We start from the raw sequence: 20,212 nt of genomic DNA on the forward strand, positions 1-20,212 counted from the left end.
TGTAACAGGGGCCACTTACATTGACGAGTGGATACCATGCGCGACCAAAAAACACGTAAAAAGGATGTCTTTTTACGATAGGGCACGTTACGTACGTAACGTGATAAGGGTGTCAAAAACACATCCATTTCGCTAGGAAAATTACTTGTTTAGGGTCGAAATTGCGGGGATAATAAAACAAAATTAAAATGTTTAATAGAGGATGTTCTTTTTGCCCCAACACTTCGTTAGAGTCCGATTTCGTGAGGTGTAGAAGGTGGGTTCGTATTAAACCAAATAAGGTAAAGCCGAAGACCGAAGGACCAGTAACAATAAAACATTCCTGTACTTGTTTAGTGGTTCATTTCAGGGAATATTTGCCAAGAGTATCGTTTTGTTTCCAATACTTGTTAAGGGTAGGGTTTCACACGCCAATTTTCAGAATATGGAAATTACGTGTTTAGGGTGCTTTTCGAGACCCCATGGTCGCCCATGGTATCCACTCGTGAATGGAAGTGGCCCCCCGGGATCTGCTTCAATAACACATAGAGATAAGTATTAATTTCGTTATTAGTTTATATCTCTATGGTCCACGCTGCGCTGTATAATGGAAGGTATCCCTCTACCAAGAGAAACCCAATCGAAAGGTAACTCAGAGTTCCATTTTGGTTCTTCGGTCAGTCATTCCACGAAAGGTGTCAATCAGTGGTGTACGGGAGGGGGGGGGGGGGGGGCTTGGAGCGCCCAAGAAAAAGAAACGAGTGAAAAGGAAAGAAAATCAATGAGAGAAGGGTGAAATAAGACACTATTTTCTGAATATGATGTCAAATCAATCACAAAATTTTGAAATTTGTGAAAAGAATATTAAAATTTTGTTGTCTCGCTCCCGACTTTCTATAGATAAAAATTTTCGCGAAACACCGCATCTCAACCCCTCAAAATTGTTGGCCCATTAGGCCTACGCTACTGGCCTAAAGGAAAATGATTTTAATTCATAATTCATATTAGTCATAGGAGGAGACATGATCTAGAATAGATCACACTCCTTGCTCAGGGTGTTGTTCCCCGGGTATTATTAGCTCAGCAGACAGTGTAAATACACCAAAGGTCATGAAAGGCGCTGTCTATTGATATCCTGCCATCATTCTCCTTGTCTCCTGCCAGGTATATACACACACACTGCAAATTGTGCGAACAGCGATGCGGACTAAGCATGCTAAGTGCGTATTCTGATCTGTACATGATGAGGGGATTGTTCTGGGATCCGGAACTGCTAGTAGGGCTTTTTGTAACAATGCATATACACCTGTTTCAACGTCCTTAAGATTAAGTCATATAAACAAACCTTACTGGGGCAGCCCTAACACTTCGTGGCGACGTCCCCGGGACCAAGACCGAAGACACAGTGTCATAACAAACCGAGACCGTAACAGTAACAGGAAATCTTTCCAATCTGAGAGCTGAAGCATCTGCATTTTAATGCGATTTTGTATACTGTACATGTTCTACCAGGGCGTTTCTACTAATATTGGTGCTGCTTAATTTCTAAAGAATCGAGTGACCAAGTCGAGAAAGCACATAGTGACATGATCGACATGGCTGTTTTAGAGATTATAAGTGGGATCTTCTCTCTAACCACCCTCTATCTTACCGTTGCTACAATCGTCATATTCTTCATGTAAGTATAATCTACAAATTGGTATCAGATCTTTGTGGTGTCTGTAATTATATTCATGATTGAAAAGTTTGTTACCATTGTACTACTGATTAAGTTATTGCCTTCATGCTTTCACTCCCCGCATTCACGGAATAAACATTGGCGCACAACCGCCCTCATAAAAACCCCGCATCTCTTTCCCTCTCTGTATGTTATCACCATCTAGGCCTACCTCATACCACGGATTCTAGTAGGATCCATGCTCATACGGGCTCATACTAGTCTGCCGTGCAAACACTTCGCTCGAGTTAAGGGTCTGAATATGCAACCTACTCAAGTACTCATGCCGTGTGTACTGAAACAGCAAGTTTTGTATGTTCTAGTTTTTAGGGGAGACACATTTGTTGATCAAAGTTTCAATCAGGGTGTGTGCCTATACAGACTAACCTCATACACTATATCTCTTCCATATATTTCTCTCGTTGGCACTCCCCTCTCCCTTTTAATATTGATGTGACCCTCTTGGTTTGACCATGGACCCTGCTGTTTGATCCTCTACATCGAAGGAAAACAAATATATCGAAGACCGACTATACCCACATCGAAGTCCTTTTATTCTGCAAAAATCCATCCCAGGCCAGTACAAATCACAGACCCCTATATGTAAAGCCTCAAATAAAATGTGTTTGCATAAGGTCACCAAGCTGAGAATGACTCGCATGAAGTGGATTAATTTTGTTGAAAACATTCTTATTTATTTCAAAACTGTTTTGTCGTTTAAAATTCTGTATTTTTTAAATTAAAGCTATGATTTCTGGACGCATACATACTTCAAACGGCTTGGTATTCCAGGTCCCCCACCCAAACCGATTTTTGGCAACGCAATGGACTTTGGCAGGGTGAGTTGACATAGTTCTGTAACATGTGAGAACACACACTATGGAAAGGGAATATATTTCTTTAGAACCTTGAAGAAGTTATCCCTTTCAACAGTCCCATATTGGCGATCTTAAATTTGGTCTGAAAACAAACCAATTTCTTTCATAATTATGGGTTGCAGTAGTAGATTAAAAAGAAATGTAAATTTGAATTTTCAAAGTAGATTGAAATCTAGTTGGAAAAAGGAATATAAGTAGATTCCATGTGATTTTATCAACCGTATATTGAATATACTTCTATTATTTTAGGGGAACTCTTAGAAATTTTAATTCTTCTTTGCAAAATTTTATGCTACTGTAGTAGTTATAAGAACAATCAAATTTTATTGCTACAATTATGGTGGTAATTCGAGTTAATGCAAAAGGGGTTAAAACCCATGCTAACACCATATTGATATCGCCTCCAAAGTTCTTGACAACGACAAATAACAACGATTATCATATTTCAGTACGGAATTTTAAGTCAGAATTTTCTTTAAAAAAATCCCAAACAGAATGAATTAAATCCATTTTTGGGTAAAATCAATTTGATACTCTTTATAGTCCTATACCAGCCATAATGTATTTTTTTTTATTGAATGCAGCCAATCTTCGAAGTACTTGGAGAGTACAGTGAGAAATATGGTCCCGTTGTGGGTATCTACATGTTTAGACGACCGGTCCTAGTAATAAGCGATCTCGACATGCTGCGAAACATCATGGTCAAGGACTTTCACAATTTCTACAACAAATTTGTAAGAATGATTTTATATTTCTTATTATTATCAACGATCGTGTTGCCTTGATTAATAGAAAGGGAGATTCGAAAGAAATTTAGAAATACACACAGACGGCAGTTTGCCATATGAATTTATCAACTTTCCTGGTTGCCTTTTCACGAAAGGAACATTACGTAAAGAAAACAATGACCAGATGGTGGTATTTTTTTTCCAAAAAAAAAGGAAAAAAGAAAGAAGGAATGGTGAATGATGTCAATATCATGTTTAGGTGCTTGGTTTGATATGCTTTAATTCGATATCAAGATCACCAACGGAAATAATACGAAACGTCTTATTCTGAGCCATTGATGTAATGACGGCTCTTCCTAGATGTTTGTTGTGAAAAGAAAGTGCCGATGATGGTGATGATTATTAAGTAATAGATTGATGATAATGATTGCGAAGATGATCGTCGGTGATGACGGTGATGAAAATAAGGAGAGTTAGAAAAAGGAAAAGGAAGGTAGCAAAGGATAAAAGAAAGAAAGCGCGAAGAGGAAGCTGGCGAAGAAAAGCCAGTCTCCTGTAAAACCTCCACAGTACGATAATACATCAGAGGGCTGTTGCAGAAAGAGTTAGGTTTAAACGTAAGTCAAAATATCAAGCGCAAGTCCCGAATACGGGTGCTTCGATTGGCTGAAAATCAAGTTGCACAATATTTTTTGAGTTGCGTTTGATTGCAACTCTTTCTGCAACGGGTCCCAGAAGGTTGCCTGTACTCAGAGTGGAAGAAGAAATAAGAAGATGAAAAGCAGAACGAAGAGGGGGAAGGGTAGGAGAAAAGGAACAGGAAGTTAGAAAAGGGGAAGATTATATTCATAATATTAACGCAGTTCTTGTATAGCGCATATCGCATTATGTCAGTCCCTATGTGCTTCCAAAGGACTCAGATATTATTACCCGGGTTTTATTTATATCCAGTCGTTGGTGCCATACATTTCCAGCTATTTTGTATGGTGTAATTTACAATCGCGATCGAATAAGTAAAGTAAATGACGGTTTCTAAAAAAAGTTTACTGTCAACAATCCATTGAAGCCACATAGCAACCTTAATTTTGTTTCCATTTCTATTTCTTTTCTCCAGCCTTTACCGCTTGGTTCTGGATCTTTAGACACCGCCCTCTTCTTACTCAGAGATGCCCAGTGGAAGAGAGTTCGTGACGTCATAACACCATCCTTCACGGGAAAGAAAATGAAAATGGTATACAGTCCAATTTCATTCACGTACCAAACTGTGCAATGAGACATGACATGCGTCTAAATACTGAAGAGGAACATTGAATTGAATTCAGAATTATGTGAAATAAGATGTCTAAGCTTTGCCCAAACATCGAATTGTTTCATCAAGACGGCATTTGAAGACCTAGAGAAAGCATAAAGCTGACGTGATATTCAAGAAGCTGTAGAATCTCCAACTTTCTTTTCTTTACCTACATCCAAAACATGGGTGGTATGCATAATCAGGAATCCCATGACATCCTACACGGACATTAAGCACTTTTAAATTTCATTTAAGGAATGCAGTTCTTCATTTTTCTTTCCACTATACGTTTACACGATTTAGAACAGCAATTAGGCACGCTAGGCCAAATTTGAATTATCATGATCGAAAACACTTTTATCAGCCGGGTCGTGTGGTCCAGTGGTTAGAGCATGGTTAGAGCATTGGACTCATAATCGCAAGGTTGTGAGTTCGAATCCCAACTCTGACATTGTCGCCACTTCGATAAAAAGGCCCGAGAGTGATATCATGTCGTCTATAATGTCAGCCACTATGACTGATTAAGCTAGACGTAAAATGTTCCGTAGGTAATTGGTTATATGCTCAGCTTGGCGTTTACCAGCAAAATGCTGTCCTGCCGAGTTCCTGCGGGAGTTACCATAAACACAGCTATACAAATTTGAAATATTTTGGTATTTCATAAAGCAAAAGAGATAGTGAGTGTGTGTCATTCCTTGTTACACGCAGTTATACTTTGAGTAGCAATGTGTTGATTCTGAAACACAGTGTGGCTGTGCAACATATTATTATTCCTCCCTTCTGTTTCTTTTAATTCTCTGCGTCATGATTCTTTCTTTATCAGATGTCTGATATAATCAATGAATGCGCAGACATGATGGTCGAGAAGCTACACCAGTCTTCTGAGGATGGCGGGAACGTCGAGACACAGGAGTAAGTCGCATTCTGAGGGTTGCAGAAGAGTGTGGGTTTGATGGGTAATAAAACGCCTCCCCAACTCGGTACTAGACAAGCGCGATCACATTTATTTTCTCAAAAGCAATCACATTTTTGTTTCTTGTAAAAAATAAAGTATTCCTACAATTGAAACTATGGCATTTTTTGCGTTTGCAATTAACGCGTCTTCAAGACCAATTTAAAAGGTCACTTACTCCACCCCACCCTTTCATTGATGAGTATTAAAGTATATGAATGTATAAACCTCCAATTATATATTGTTTTGGGATATCAACAACTTAAAAGCGCGACTATGTATCTTGTCATAACCAGAAAATACTTCTTACTATTTACAACACCCATCCGAAGTGTTATTTTTGATGAGAGATTAAATATATTGGTGCTAGGACAGTATACAATCTTTGTGTGAAATTTCAGAGATAGTTAGGAAAAAAATGCTTCTATATTTTTAATAAACTCGTTACATTCATTGCATTTCAACTCTTGTCGTTTTTTTTTTCACTTTTCTGTCCCCTCAATTCACCATCTTATTTTCATAATTTCCGCTCTTCTATACTCATTGTATCTTCTTTCCTATCAGGTTATTTGGGAGTTTCGTAATGGACGCACTGGCAAGCTGTGCTTTCGGTCTAAAGGTCAACTCACAGAAGGACAAAAATGACCCCTTCGTCAAGAACGCCGCCAAACTCTTCGAAATTTATTTTACGTCGCCTGTTTTTATGGCTGTTTGTAAGAGATTTTTTCTTCTGAAATAAAAATTCAAACACTTTAAGCAAGACATTTTGTTCAAATATGTACAGGCCAAATACATAGAGATATATATCGGTGGCTTGAAATGTTTACTTTAAAACCCACTCAAAATAGCATTTCCATTTACGCTATGTTTTTTTTCTGTTTTACGAAGTAAGAATCCCCTTCTATACAATTGTACTTGATTTGTATTGCTTTATATTACTTTGTATTATGTTTTGAATGGAAATGAAATAAAAGAATTGAATTGAATTGAAAAAAGTGTGGCTCAGTCACTTTCTGTGACGCCAACGAGCTCTAGTTTAAATCGTCTTCAGATTAGCCTAGAATAGCAGCCACGGAAACATGTTTTTTTTTAATTTATCAATATTCTGAGACACTCACATTTAACTGGGATTCCAACTCAAGCGATCGACAACTAAATGTGTTATTTTAGAAATACGTTCTTTTGATGATTCTAATGGCAGAAATATCAATGTAGACTTACAAATCTACAATTTCAATTACTCATCTTCATGTATTATGTTTTAAATCGTCACATAATTCCGGTCAATTCCATTACGAAACAAGTGCGTATTAATGTAGATGTGACGATAAGAAGCTTTGGCGTTGCAAGTTCTAAAATAATTTGTTTTAGATAAGTCGTAAGGATCGTACAAAGGCACAACTAACGTAAAAATGACCTTGAATTGACTTTCAGCTTTCATACCATCCTTGCGGCCCATCTTTGAGTTCTTCAACTTCACGCTTTTCCCGAAGGACGTCATCGATTTCTTTCATGACGTCACAGAGAAGACAGTTGCGATGAGGGAAAGTCAACCATCCGAACAGGTCTGTTTTTTTAGTGTGATTTTATTTTATAAAAATGATAATACTAATGAGGCTGTGCCGTCACAATATGTGGTAAAAATTTTAATTTCAACTTGATTATAAAACATATTTACAAATATAAAAATAATAATAGAAGAATGATCCTAATCCTATCAACATTACCATGACTTATGATGAAAACATCAAAAATGTATAAAAGCATCTCTCGTGAATGATTCAAACTGTGTATTTAGCGCCCTTCTTGTGTGTATAGGACTCTCTTGAAGATTTCCCACGAATTGTAGGCAATTTCCCTGTTGCGCCTGTTTTTGAAAGCTTTATCTCTTCCTAAAATTGAGGCCTTTTTTATCGTCCGAGGCATTATCTATGAAATATTTGTCTATATATATCTATGAAAATATTTGAAAAACTATTAGTATTGCATGATGAAACCTGCCTTAGATCAAACAGTATCCACTTCTGTTTAAACAAACGGTAGAATTGTAATTTTAATACAGTGTCTGTACACTTACATTTTTTTTGTTAGGCTTGTATCACATTACTTTTTTGTAAACAAACAGGGAAAAGACTTCCTGCAACTTTTGATTGACGCCAAAAATGGCAAAGCCAAGATGGTGATCGAAAACGACGACGATGACGTCCATAACAAGTATTTTAAAGACGCAGGAGCTGAGGAAAGCGTTTCGACCAAAACTAAGAAATATTTGACAAAGGAGGAACTATTTGGGCAGGTAGAGATAATCCTCTCTTGATTATTATTATTTCATTCATTATCATTCATTTTATCCGTTGATTTTATTCATCTTTATTTCCTCTGCTCTTCCTGATATTCTATTTTTCGTCTGAATCTTGTCAATGATTTTTTTCATTCTATATACTTTTTTTCGTTCTCTTATTGTTTTATGTCTTTATTATTCAACTATTTTTGTGTGCTTTATCATGTTCATAATATATATTATTTACATATATATTGTTATTTTGATTGTACCAGCCATGACATTTGTGATAACGGGGAGGGACGGGAAAATATTAGTCATATAATAGGGCTATTATAATGGAATTCAGGGTTTGGCATATCGCCACTTAATTTTCATCCATTTTCTATACATGTATCCCCTTTTCTGCTAATTCCCCCTTCATGAAATCCATTTTGTGATGTATGAGAAAATAAAACAATAAGTCGTATGGGTAGTCCAATCCTGCCAACCCTAAAAAAATCCGATCAAAATTGCATCGCTCCTATCCAAGTGTGATCTTTATAATGATTATTGTCATCCTTATTTGTGATTTTGTTACGATTACCATGCAAATTTTTAAGAGTATATATCTAATATTGTTGTTTGGAGACAACAAAAAATTAGTTTGAGGAAAAGATTTAATCGACAATCTTGTTGGTCAATCATTGCGATTAAGAAAATTAGTTAGGCATTATCATTATCATTCGTTTTAGTCCATCATATTCCTTTCGGCTGGCTACGAGACTACTGCGACTCTTTTGACCTATGCCTCCTACTTACTGGCCTCTAACCCTGACTGTCAAGACAAGCTCATTGCCGAGATTGATGACGTCGTGCCAAAGCGCGATGACGTCAGCTATACGTCAATCTCTAAGATGCCTTATTTGGATCAGGTGGTGTGTGAGGTGCTGAGGATATACCCACCTGGAGTGTTGTAAGTTAATCAATCTAAAAAAAAAAACGATTTAAAAAAGTTCCAAAGTTACTGAATTAGGCCACCACTCTGTGCATTAAAAAACATAATTATGCGAAAACAATGATGATAATAAATATCAAGGACAACCGTACCCCAACCCAACAAAAAGTTAATTTGTATAAAATGAGAAATTACTAAGCAGCATAACACTAAATTAAAGAAATAAGAAAGTTATGGCATTTAAAATTTATATTAATTTCACAAAAGACATCCTGGTTAGTATGCAAATGAGGGGATAGAAGACTTCACCCAATCACTATTTTTTGTATTATATGAAATATTTCTATATATGTTCTCTACTTTGTCATGTAACTCAGAGTTTTATTCCTCCCAGAACATGTAGATTTACCATTGTTTTACCATTTGTGGCTTAGTCAAGTTCGCCATCTGTAAAAATAAATAATTCAAACAATAAAACACAAAATGAATAGTGTCATAGCTTTCTTATTTGACATTTTGATAAAATTTTCAGCGTTAAACTTGTTTGATTTTTCTATATTAATTCTAACCAATACTTTTCTGGGATGGACTTGACCTTTAGAAATCGTCGGACAGGTTGCAACGAATATGATGTATTTTGTAAATAATTCATAATAATTTGTAAACGAAGGGAAACCTTATTTAGGAAATGAGGACTATGTGGGGCATATATTACCCGACTATTATTACCATAGTAACAGTTCTTCTCAGCCAATCAAAATCTAGGAAAGTTGTCAGATCTTACTACACTTGTTAGACGACGAAATTAATGTTGATGAAATGCTTCCCAGTGCCCTGTCTTACAAAGAATTATGCTGATTGATCCGATACAACTCAAGTATATGGACACCCATCAATTTCATAATTTTGTCTTCAGGAAATTTGCACAATGTCCATTGTTAACATGGAGAAGCAGACTGAATTTTCAAGAAAAATCTGAATATACATCAAACCTAGAAAATATCCGAAACAAATGTGTATTTTAGATGTTGCTGGATTCCATAGTTGGGATTGATTGGATCAATCACAACTCGGGGGCCCCAAGTCCTCCTTCACTTGTCCTGCTTGTAGTCTAAATCCCTTTTCACATTTTCTCTCTCCGTTTCTTCCATTCTCTCTCATATATCTTTGTCACTTATTTTCATCATGAACCAATGTACATGCTTTCATACTGCCTCATTCTTTGTCTTGACAGATCTGACCGAGAGTGTGGTGAGACGTGTACGTACAACGGTTGTAGGATTGACAAGGGAATTCAGATTTGGATACCAACATACTCCATCCAGCGAGACCCTAACCACTGGCCTGATCCTCTCAAATTTGACCCGGAAAGGTATGACAGAGTTCCATGTTCAATATGTGTCAGAGAATGTATTGATCAACCTGGACAAGAAGGCTGTACAATTGAGACGATTTAAATGTTTGGTTTTAAACGATAAGAAGACATTTCTTGATTGTTCCAGCACCTGGGGCCCCGTTTCATAAAACTTGTTATAAACACACCTTCAACGACTGAAACCATTCAATTTGATCGGTTGATAGTGAGCTTAATTGCTGTATAAGTCTTTATGAAACGGGCTCCTGATCAGGGCACCAAATAAATGCTAAATCTGGGGAAATATTTTTCAGTTGTTAACAATGTTGTAATAAAAGCAATGTTGCATATTGTCATCATCGTCATTTTAAGAAGGGCGTTTGATTAGTTCCGGGTGGCCGGTCAGAGGGGTGGAGGACGACCGAGGAAGCCATGGAAGAAACAAGTAGTGGGGGAGAGTAGAAGGGTTGAGTTGAGAGAGAAGGATGCACCGAAAAGAGAGGAGGGAGGGTGATCTCGTGAGTGCGAGGGACATCCGGCCACTCCCGTAATTGGGTACTTAAAGGAACCAAAACCCAAGAAGAGAAGCAATCTTATTGGAAAGAGTAAAATGAGAGGAACAATTTAAAAGTTTCATCAAAATCGGTTATGAAATAAGCAAGATATGGACAATTAAAAAGTCTTGTTGTACTTACTATGTGGATCCTCAAATTGGCAAACGTGCTTCAAAATGGCTGATTTTGTGGACAACTCTCCATTTGTTTTGTACACATATTTCCAGATTTTCCCCTTTATTTTACATATTTCACATCATCTCCCCCTGACCTATATGGTGTGGATTATATTTTCCCATGACATATGTTGTGCTCAGAAGGAGGCAAGATGCAATTTGAAAGATAATGAGGAAAATCTGAAAATTTGTGTACAAAACAAATGGAGAGTTGTCCACAAAATCAGCCATTTTGAAGCACGTTTGCCAATTTGAGGATGCCCATAGGAAGTACAACTAGAGTTTTCAAACTCCCATAACTTGCTCATTTCATAACCGATTTTGATGAAACGTTTTTTAAATTGTTCCTTTCATTTAACTCTTTTCAATGAGATTACTTCTCTTCTTGGGTTTTGGTTTCCTTTAATGAGATTTAAAACCTGGATGCCTGACTGACTTCCCAATCCTTTTTCTACCACTCCTTTCACACCCTCATCAGATTCACCAAGGAGAATCGTGAGGGTCGTGACCCGTTTACCTGGATGCCTTTCGGTGCTGGACCTCGTATCTGTCTTGGAATGAGATTCGCACTCATGGAGGCTAAGATGGCGCTCGTCCGATCTCTTCAAGAAGTTCGTTTTGAGATTTCACCACTAACCAAGGTATTTACAACATCATAGATATACTTAATCATAAATAGGGTATGAGTCTAGTGCTCCTCTTAGCTGACTTCGGTAGTTGTTTTTCTTTTAAGCTTAAGTTAACTTAACAAAAGTATGGGGGTCCTAGGCTCTTTCAATGTCAGCTGTTATGAACATTCATCATCTTCTTACGTCTCTTTTTATTATAAAATGGTGATGGGGCTCAAAGGTCCTCGCTATTTTTCACGACATTCCGTTGAAACATGGAAAAATATCGTGTAATTTCATTATTTTTCTTTTCTTGTATGTCTCACAAAACTTTTGAGTTTGATTGATATCGAGGGATAATTTTATTGAAAATCTCACAAGATCTATTAAGATTTTTGCCAGACCTGAAAATAAGATAAAGCTGTGATTTTTTTAAGATACCTTATATCAATTATACTTATGCATCTCTATGATTTCACCCCTTTTCAATTTCAGATTCCACCACCTGTCGACAATACTTCGCTCATGTCAAAGAAAGATAGCTACACACTCAAAGTTGTTCAGCGTAACTGAGCACCAACGATGATGCAGCGAGTGTAATCACAAACGTGCACAATTTAAAATATTAAAGAATTTTTGACTTCGGGAAAAGGAACACTGTAAAAACTGTGGTGTTAAAACTGACACCAATTGGTGTTAATAGAGGACCACACCCTGAGGTGTTAAAATAACACCCTAGAGATTGAACATAACACCAAAGAGTGTAAATGTAACAACCATAGGTGTTGTAATAACACCTATAGGTGTAAAACTAACACCACCAATTTAACATCGGTGTAAAATAACTGGTGTGGTCCTCTATGTACACCGGTTAACACCACAGTTTTTGCTGTGAAGTAAAACATCATGTTCCTTATTTTTGTTTTGCCGTTCATTTTGACTAAGAGTTTAATTAAGAAAGAATCTTAGATTTAAATCAAGTTTGATTTTTTTAAATATAGGCCTATCATATTATAAGCCTAGGTAAAATACGATTTTCTCAGAGCACTTTTTGAGTTTATTATCGTCACTGGTAGAAAACTTGAATTCCAAAAGACCGCCCTCTTCTGTTGCTCAAAGAAAATAACAACTATCTAGAGGAATATGGAAAATATACATGCATACTGATGCATTTTTCTTTTTTTCTCATATTTTTCATGGAAATTTTTTGAGACAAATTCTTTGATGAAAAAGATTTGATGGGTTATTAATGATAAAAACTTTAACAAAATTTGTTTAAGATTTAATCGGGACTAAAGCCAGAAACTCAACAATTTTGTCAGATGAACAGTAGTAAATCGAATAAAATGAAGAATCAGATTTGTTTGTCTTTTTTTATTGCAAGTTTTAAATGTATATGTACTTAAGTATAAACACGCTCTCACGTGGACTATCACGGACACTAACATACACTCACCCATCCTCACATGATCAAACGCTTTCATCCACCAGAATAATGGGGAGTATTTTATCTAAGGACTTGTCGGATATTTTTACCCGACAAGACCTTTTTTATCCGACAGTTACCATAGTAACAGCTTTTCTCAGTCAATCAAAATCAAAGGAAGCTGTCAGATCTGACAACTTGTCTGATGAAAATGTTGATGAAACGCTCCCCAGGTCTTACCAGAAGCAAGGGGGGGGGGGTGTTATGGGGGCTGAAATATTAACAAATTCTGATGACCTTTTTGTTTCTCTACAGATCTCTTTTGAATTCTTCCTTTTTTCCCCCGGCAAGGTGCTACGGTGACATTTGATCACTCTTGTATTTTTTAGTCAGTAAGTTATTACAATCGCACAAATCTATCAACACAGAACTCATTAAGAAGTCACAACAACCGACACGCACCCAATTAGCGATCGCACACATGTATGTATCGTTTGTTTCTTATATGTTAACATATTTTCCTTCATCCTTAGCAAGTTCTTTCTTCCCATTTTTTTCAACTTTGAATCTCTTTATTCCTCTTTCTCCGTTGATCTTGTGTATAATTATTTTTGCAAATCATTCAAAGGTGTCTATTTCATGGACATCCTGCGTTGTGTTATAGCTTTCATTTTCGAAAACGAATTACAGCTTGGAAATGTTCTCCAGCACAAATGACATCCTTAATGATTTCTAACGATCTTAAGGGTAGTTCAACCACACTGAAGATAATTATAAGTATATTCAGGAGGTATAATTTCCAAAAGCGTATTTTTTCGTATTTTAAAACCATATGGCTAATTGATTTGTTAATGTATTGGAATAAAATGTGAAAATATTCCACATCAAACTCACTATAGACAGTGCTTTGTTGATTTATAGATTTTTATTTCCCATGACGAAACTATTAACCATCATATCAAACATTCAAAATAACAAAATAAACACAATGACATGATACACTGTCGATATGGTATATGGCAACGTATAAATTTCTGTTAGGTAGATTGAGGAATCAGCCCAAATCCCAGAATGCTTGAAAGACATAAAACGATTGAAATAACATTGATCAAAGAACAATATAAAACACAGCAAAAATAATAACATAAGACATTGTTGAAAATGGCCATGTGCCTTCGTATCGATAAATGAAATAAAGGAAATCTAAAAAGGCCACAAAGATTGATGATCGTTAAAAATAATTAACATATTCAAATTTGATGCATACTAGTTAAACAAAGGTTGCCTCTAACAACCAGATAGCTTGCCCAAGGTTTCCCCGACATAGCAACAACTAATGTATGCAAAGTGGATTCCAAGTATTGAAATACCATTGTTAGGTACAGGTTAATGGAATAACTCGTTACTAGGCCACGAGGGAAGAAACATCCATAAATTTGACTACATTAGTAAACCGGTCTATTAAATGAATATAACAAATAACCTGACACGTTATTAATCTCATGTGAACAATTAATAAACGAGTCCCGGAAGCAAAGAACGTCATGTTCCTAAAACAAGAGATTTTTCTTTACGAAAACGCCGAATCAAACTCTCTCTTTAATTGAATCATATTTCATTCCCAAGTTTCCCCTCGAATGCAATTAAAATTGTACCTTTGTTTCATGTCACTGGGAGCCGAGTGCGAAAGAGATGCTGTAGCAAACTAAACTTTAGAAACATTTGAATATCGTGGAAAGATTTTATGGAAATTGGAACTGATTTGAAAGATATCTGCAAAGTATCAGAAATATGATACAAACCTACACAGGCAGTAATTAAAATTGTAACAAATCTAAAATAGACTAGCACGCAAACGTGATGTGTATTTGTACATTATCAATTTTCTATCACAAAAATGAACACAAAACTATACTACAATCGTAACGATATATCAATACATATTTACAAATGATGCCTAAGCACTTAAATACACATAACCAAGTTGAAAAAAAAAATATTGAGGAGAGTGTAATTTTGACCATGCTGTCCTGGAAAAAAGGAATTGGTGTACAATACGCCTTAATCTTGACCGCTCAATCAGTAGCTCATTGAATTGACATTTTGAGCAGTATCTAAAAACATGCTTACAGACATAATGATAAAGCATACTGCATCAGTGTTGTACAAAATAACGTATGAATTTCAGTTAGGACGAGAAATGGCGGGACAAAATTTTGGACAAAAACCTTAGACTCTGATGAATATCTTGGAAAGGTTTTAAGGAAACTGGATATGCTTTGAAAGATATTTGTAACGTATCCAATGTACGGTACACCTACACAGGCAGTAATTCAAAGGATAGGTATAAGAAATAGACTAGCATGCAAAAGTGATGTGTATTTATAAATTTACAAGTTTTCTATAAACATAAATATTTACACACAAAACTGTAGAAATTACCCAAACAACAGTAACAAAATATTAACACATGTTTACAAATGTCATCACGGTTGGTATCTGTAAAATTATGATTATTGACTTGAAAGAACTATTGCCCGTTCAACCAGTAGCTCAATGAATTGATATGTTGAACAGTACAAAAAAAACACTCTTCCAGATATACATGATAAAATAAACTGCATAACTGTTGTACAAAATATTACACTGCAATAATGACAATAGACGAAATTGTAAAATACAAAAGGAAAAAACACTCCGACATCTATCCTGAACGCGCTACTTACATTAAGTAATAGAAAACGTCCTCTAACTGCCAACGTTCGTTTTGAAACATTATTTATATTGTAACATGATACTAGTTTGAAAGGATGTTTTGCTGTTATAAGTAAAAAATAGTCACACCAAACATGCTAAATAGGCAAATATTTACAACAGTGAATGCATAATCAAAATATAGGCCTATGTACATTGATATGATATTTTTAACAGTATATACATGTATGTTAGCAGACAATGATAATACAAATTGCATAACGGTTGAAAAAAAATATTTCACTGCAATAAGGAAACACACCAGCTGGTCTCCATACATCAATATACACAAATGTCAATAGTTATATTTCTTTTCTCATATTTTTTCTCGAATTCAATTCAATTCAATTCAATTTTATTTATTTCACTTCCATCAAACAAAAACAAATTGTATACCATATATATAAAAATAAGTATTTGTATCCAATGCAAAGAAACAAAAATAATAATACATATGTTGTGGAAAAACTTACACGATTTGGGCAACACATTGGAGGTTTTAACTATTTTTCAATAGAAATTAAATTAAGATGGAAATGGAGGGACCCACTAAAAAGCAATGCTTGTACAATGTGGGCCCCTCAAAAATAGATAACAAAACCATTAACAGAGTACAAATGCAGACATATGTAATCAAATGAGAAAAAATAATAAAAAATAAATGAGAGAGAAATAATACTTACAAAATATAAAATACGAAGACATCAAAAAATATAGTTTGTATAAGATAAAACAAACCGTCCTGAAATATATCCAAAAAATATATCCACCCTTCCCACCCCCCCCCAAAAAAAAAGAGAAAGGGGAGAATGCCCTGAGAAGATGGATGGGTGCTGCTAAACGTAGGTAGAACACATGCCATCGTGGACTCAAGCAAACTGGATTCAATGTGTATAAAAGGAGAAAAAAATATATAAAATGACCTGGAAAGAATAAAATGCACGAAAAATGTGATTGATGCCGTAAATAAATAAGCGGTAGGAAATATCTCATCCAACGATCCTGTTGATTGTTTGTTATTGATTGTTAATCCAATACATAAATCATGAATGTAACAACAGTATGCACATATGCCACAATACCAAGAATAACACAAAAACAATTATAAACCTTAAAAAGCGGGAGACCAGGAGTAATGTGATTTATAGACAGTGCGTAGCGTACGCCAGTTTTCATTAATACACAATATGAACTTGTGAGGTTTGATGCATGAACATAAACTGTAGTTACAAAGAGCATCAATTTTTAGTAGGATTCAAATGATTATATTTCATACTTCATTCTAAAATGCGGAAGGATATTTACAATTTCTTACAATTTAGCAATTGAGCCTTGACATTTTTGACTGTCCAAATAATGTTACTTTTTGTAATGCCATAATCCAAGACTGGAATAGGTTACGACAAAGACATTTTCTAGGTATAACTTCTAGAATTACACAAAAGTTCATGGTAAGACATTTTCTAGGTATAACTTTTAGAATTACACAGAAGTTCATGGTAACATTGATTATTACTGATGCAGAGCTGAAGGGAGTACTAAAATGAAGCTAAAATTAATTCCCTACAAAATACATGCATGGATGATTCGGAAATTCACCGGAACATCTGTATTGACACTATAAACAATAGCCTATGCTTCTGAGAACCAACATAATTATGTAAAAGAAATACAGTCTTGCAGACAAAGCATATTTGAACAAGCCATTTATGTGAGATTAACAATATCTTATAGCCAATGTATGTCATTAACAAGAGTAATATGGATACATTTGTTGCTTGCATCCCCATTATAGATAGCACGTTCCATTTTTAAAGATGATAAGTAAGAAATAATCTTGGAACAATGGGGATAATATCCCGTCATGTTCATGGATATCTACGAGATGACAAGCTGAAATCTGGTTCATTCATTTTCTTTTCATTTCATGGTTTATTTATTTCCAGTAAATCAATCATACACATAGTGCAACTAAAAAGCTGAAATATAACAATTGCAAATGTAGCATTAAACAATAATATAGTAATTATAAAACTAACGGTACATTAAGAAAGATCCAGTATACAAAATGAAATTATAATGAAAATATGCACTTCATGAGTTATTAAGGAGACTGATAAAATTCGGTGTTGCACTGTGTTTAAAACGGGATGTCCTGTATTTGTATTGCATTTATATACTTTTGTTTATTGCGTAAAGTCATGCCAACAACGTCCCTTTCCGTTAACCAGATTTAACAATGTGGATTTTTTTCTCAAAGATCAGAGTATAATTGTTCACGTCTATCTTTTAGTGTATCCACTTTGCATCGCTTTAAATCATCTTCATAATTTGAATAACCTTTGCCTAAGATAATTTTTAACAAACTCTTTTGTGGATTCTTTCTAATTTTTGTACATTCAATTTACCCAGCAAACCTTATTAAAACATCTTAACATGCTTCTAGTCGCTACATTTTCCGACATAATGACATCGAGATATATCTCAGAATAAGTAATATGTGAAGTGAATGACACATTATGGACAACATATATCAGAACAAATAAAAGCGGAATTAAAAGCATCTCGTAAACAAACCACAACTATGTGGACATGGAAAAAATAATTGATCGTCACTTACCAATCCATTAACGCGAAATTCAATAACAGAACATTCAAGTTCCAACTAAAAACACATTTGTTTCGATTCTATTAGCCATAATATTTTTTTTTATTTTTAATGTGTTCAATGTATATTCAAATTTTATTTCATCTATTCAAAATTCAGTTTATATGTATATTTACTTTCTTCAAGCGCCATGAGCAATGGTTCATCCACTTCGAGTATTTGTTGAGACACATTTCGTAATCAACACGTGAAGTTACGGGAGCTACAGTCGAAACTATTATTTCACTGTCCGTCCACCGGTACAGCTTCGAACATTCAAAAGTTTTATTAGCTATGGTAATTCAGGCAAACATCTAGTCAAGTTCAATATTTACTAGCCAACATCCATGAAGCCCATCTAGCTGTTATGTCAGTTAAAGGTCAAGTCTATCCATAGAAATTTTGATTTAAATGAATGCTGAAAATTCAATCAAAATCGGATGTAAAATAAAAAGTTGTGTCATTTATTTTTCCCAAACAGTTTAATGCACAACTGACTGGAATGCAAATGAGAGAGTCGACGATGTCCATCACTCACTATTTCTTTTGTTTTTATTGTTGGAATTATAAGATATTTAGATTTTTACCAATTCGACATTAAGGGCCAACTTCACTGAACCGTAAAATGCTATAACAATGGTAATACCACATACTCAGGGAGTAATAACATTTTGTTTCACAGGACAATGAGGAGAAATAAGAATATGTCATATAATAAAATACAAAATGAGTAGTGAGTGAGGTCATCAATCTCATTTTCACACCGACCTGGATATGCATAGGACTGTCTTGTGAAATTATGCGAAAATGAAAAATGTCATAACTTTCTTATTTTACATTCGATTTTGATGAAATTTCCTGTGTTATGCTTGTTGGATTTGTCTCTTCTTTATTCAAACCAACCTTCTGTCTGGGTGGACTTGTCCTTTAACCTATTGTATTTATCTCGCCTCTGTTCACAAGGGATGCAAAATGCAGTTCATAAGTTTACTGCACTAATGACACAATTTAAGGCAACTTTCGTCTGTCTTGGATTATGATCCTTTCAGCAGAAACGTCACCAATCAATAGATATTCAAAGTATCCCACATATCAAACACCTGCTCTTAAGTTATAATGACACCACCTGTGTTTCTAATCCTTATTATAAAATAACTTGTTTACGCAAGGTGGAGAGATATGATTTATTATGGGCTAGTGGTAATTTGGATAACTTTTGAGAGTTACTTAAAACACGAACTTTCCAAAGGATGGTCGAATGAGGCGAGCCTTCCTCTGATGCAATGATAGTCACCGCCTTCTGATTATGTACATCTTAATGAGAAAATATTATATTTTTTACGTTTTACAATTCATCTTACTAATTTAGTGGTCTAGACCTATCAAATATTATGTTAGGACACCACTGGCATGACTGGAAATAAGCCATATCGGCTTTAATGTGCTATCCTAATATTTAAGAGATACATGACACATAACCTGAAAAATTGTGTTTCTCTCTTTGTTATCGAGACCGCTTTGTATGTGCGAAACGATACTTACGAATTTTATATCACAAATTTGCCTGGGCCTTAAGTTTGCTGCTCCAATTCCGAATCATATTGATTAAAAAGCATTTTGTGGTATAGGACACCAGCCAACAAAAATCAAGAACAGGAAAGTTGTTCCTTTGTAAATGATCACAATTATCATACACCCCTTTTTTCTCCGATACCAATTTTTAATCAAGGAATGCTTCTTTCAATACCCAGACTAATTGGCAGCGACCATCATAGAACCAAAGTAGACAAATATGAAGAGAATGTTACTCAGATGGCACTGTATGTTTTAAGTTAGTAAATTCATTATTATCAATAATAAAAATAGGCATTAATATAGCGCCATCTATCTAGAAAATATTCTATTCCGAGGAGCGATGTTATTACTAGTA

The 20,212-nt window shown here is 35.2% G+C and overlaps 1 protein-coding gene across 1 annotated transcript; it reads left to right on the forward strand.

The window, feature by feature from the left end:
• The first annotated feature begins 1,259 nt into the window (after positions 1 to 1,259).
• LOC121420417 (cytochrome P450 3A6-like) lies at positions 1,260 to 12,144 on the forward strand. The gene is made up of 12 exons (XM_041615044.1): positions 1,260 to 1,657; positions 2,442 to 2,535; positions 3,159 to 3,308; positions 4,417 to 4,533; positions 5,417 to 5,505; positions 6,110 to 6,258; positions 6,980 to 7,110; positions 7,671 to 7,841; positions 8,561 to 8,781; positions 9,998 to 10,135; positions 11,326 to 11,488; positions 11,951 to 12,144. The coding sequence occupies exons 1-12, from the start codon at positions 1,566 to 1,568 to the stop codon at positions 12,026 to 12,028; spliced, it is 1,593 nt and encodes a 530-aa protein (XP_041470978.1). The 5' UTR covers positions 1,260 to 1,565; the 3' UTR covers positions 12,029 to 12,144.
• The last annotated feature ends 8,068 nt before the right edge of the window (positions 12,145 to 20,212 follow it).

Source organism: Lytechinus variegatus, chromosome 8 (genome assembly GCF_018143015.1).
Source record: "Lytechinus variegatus isolate NC3 chromosome 8, Lvar_3.0, whole genome shotgun sequence".
In the NCBI taxonomy this organism is placed as follows: Eukaryota; Metazoa; Echinodermata; class Echinoidea; order Temnopleuroida; family Toxopneustidae; genus Lytechinus; species Lytechinus variegatus.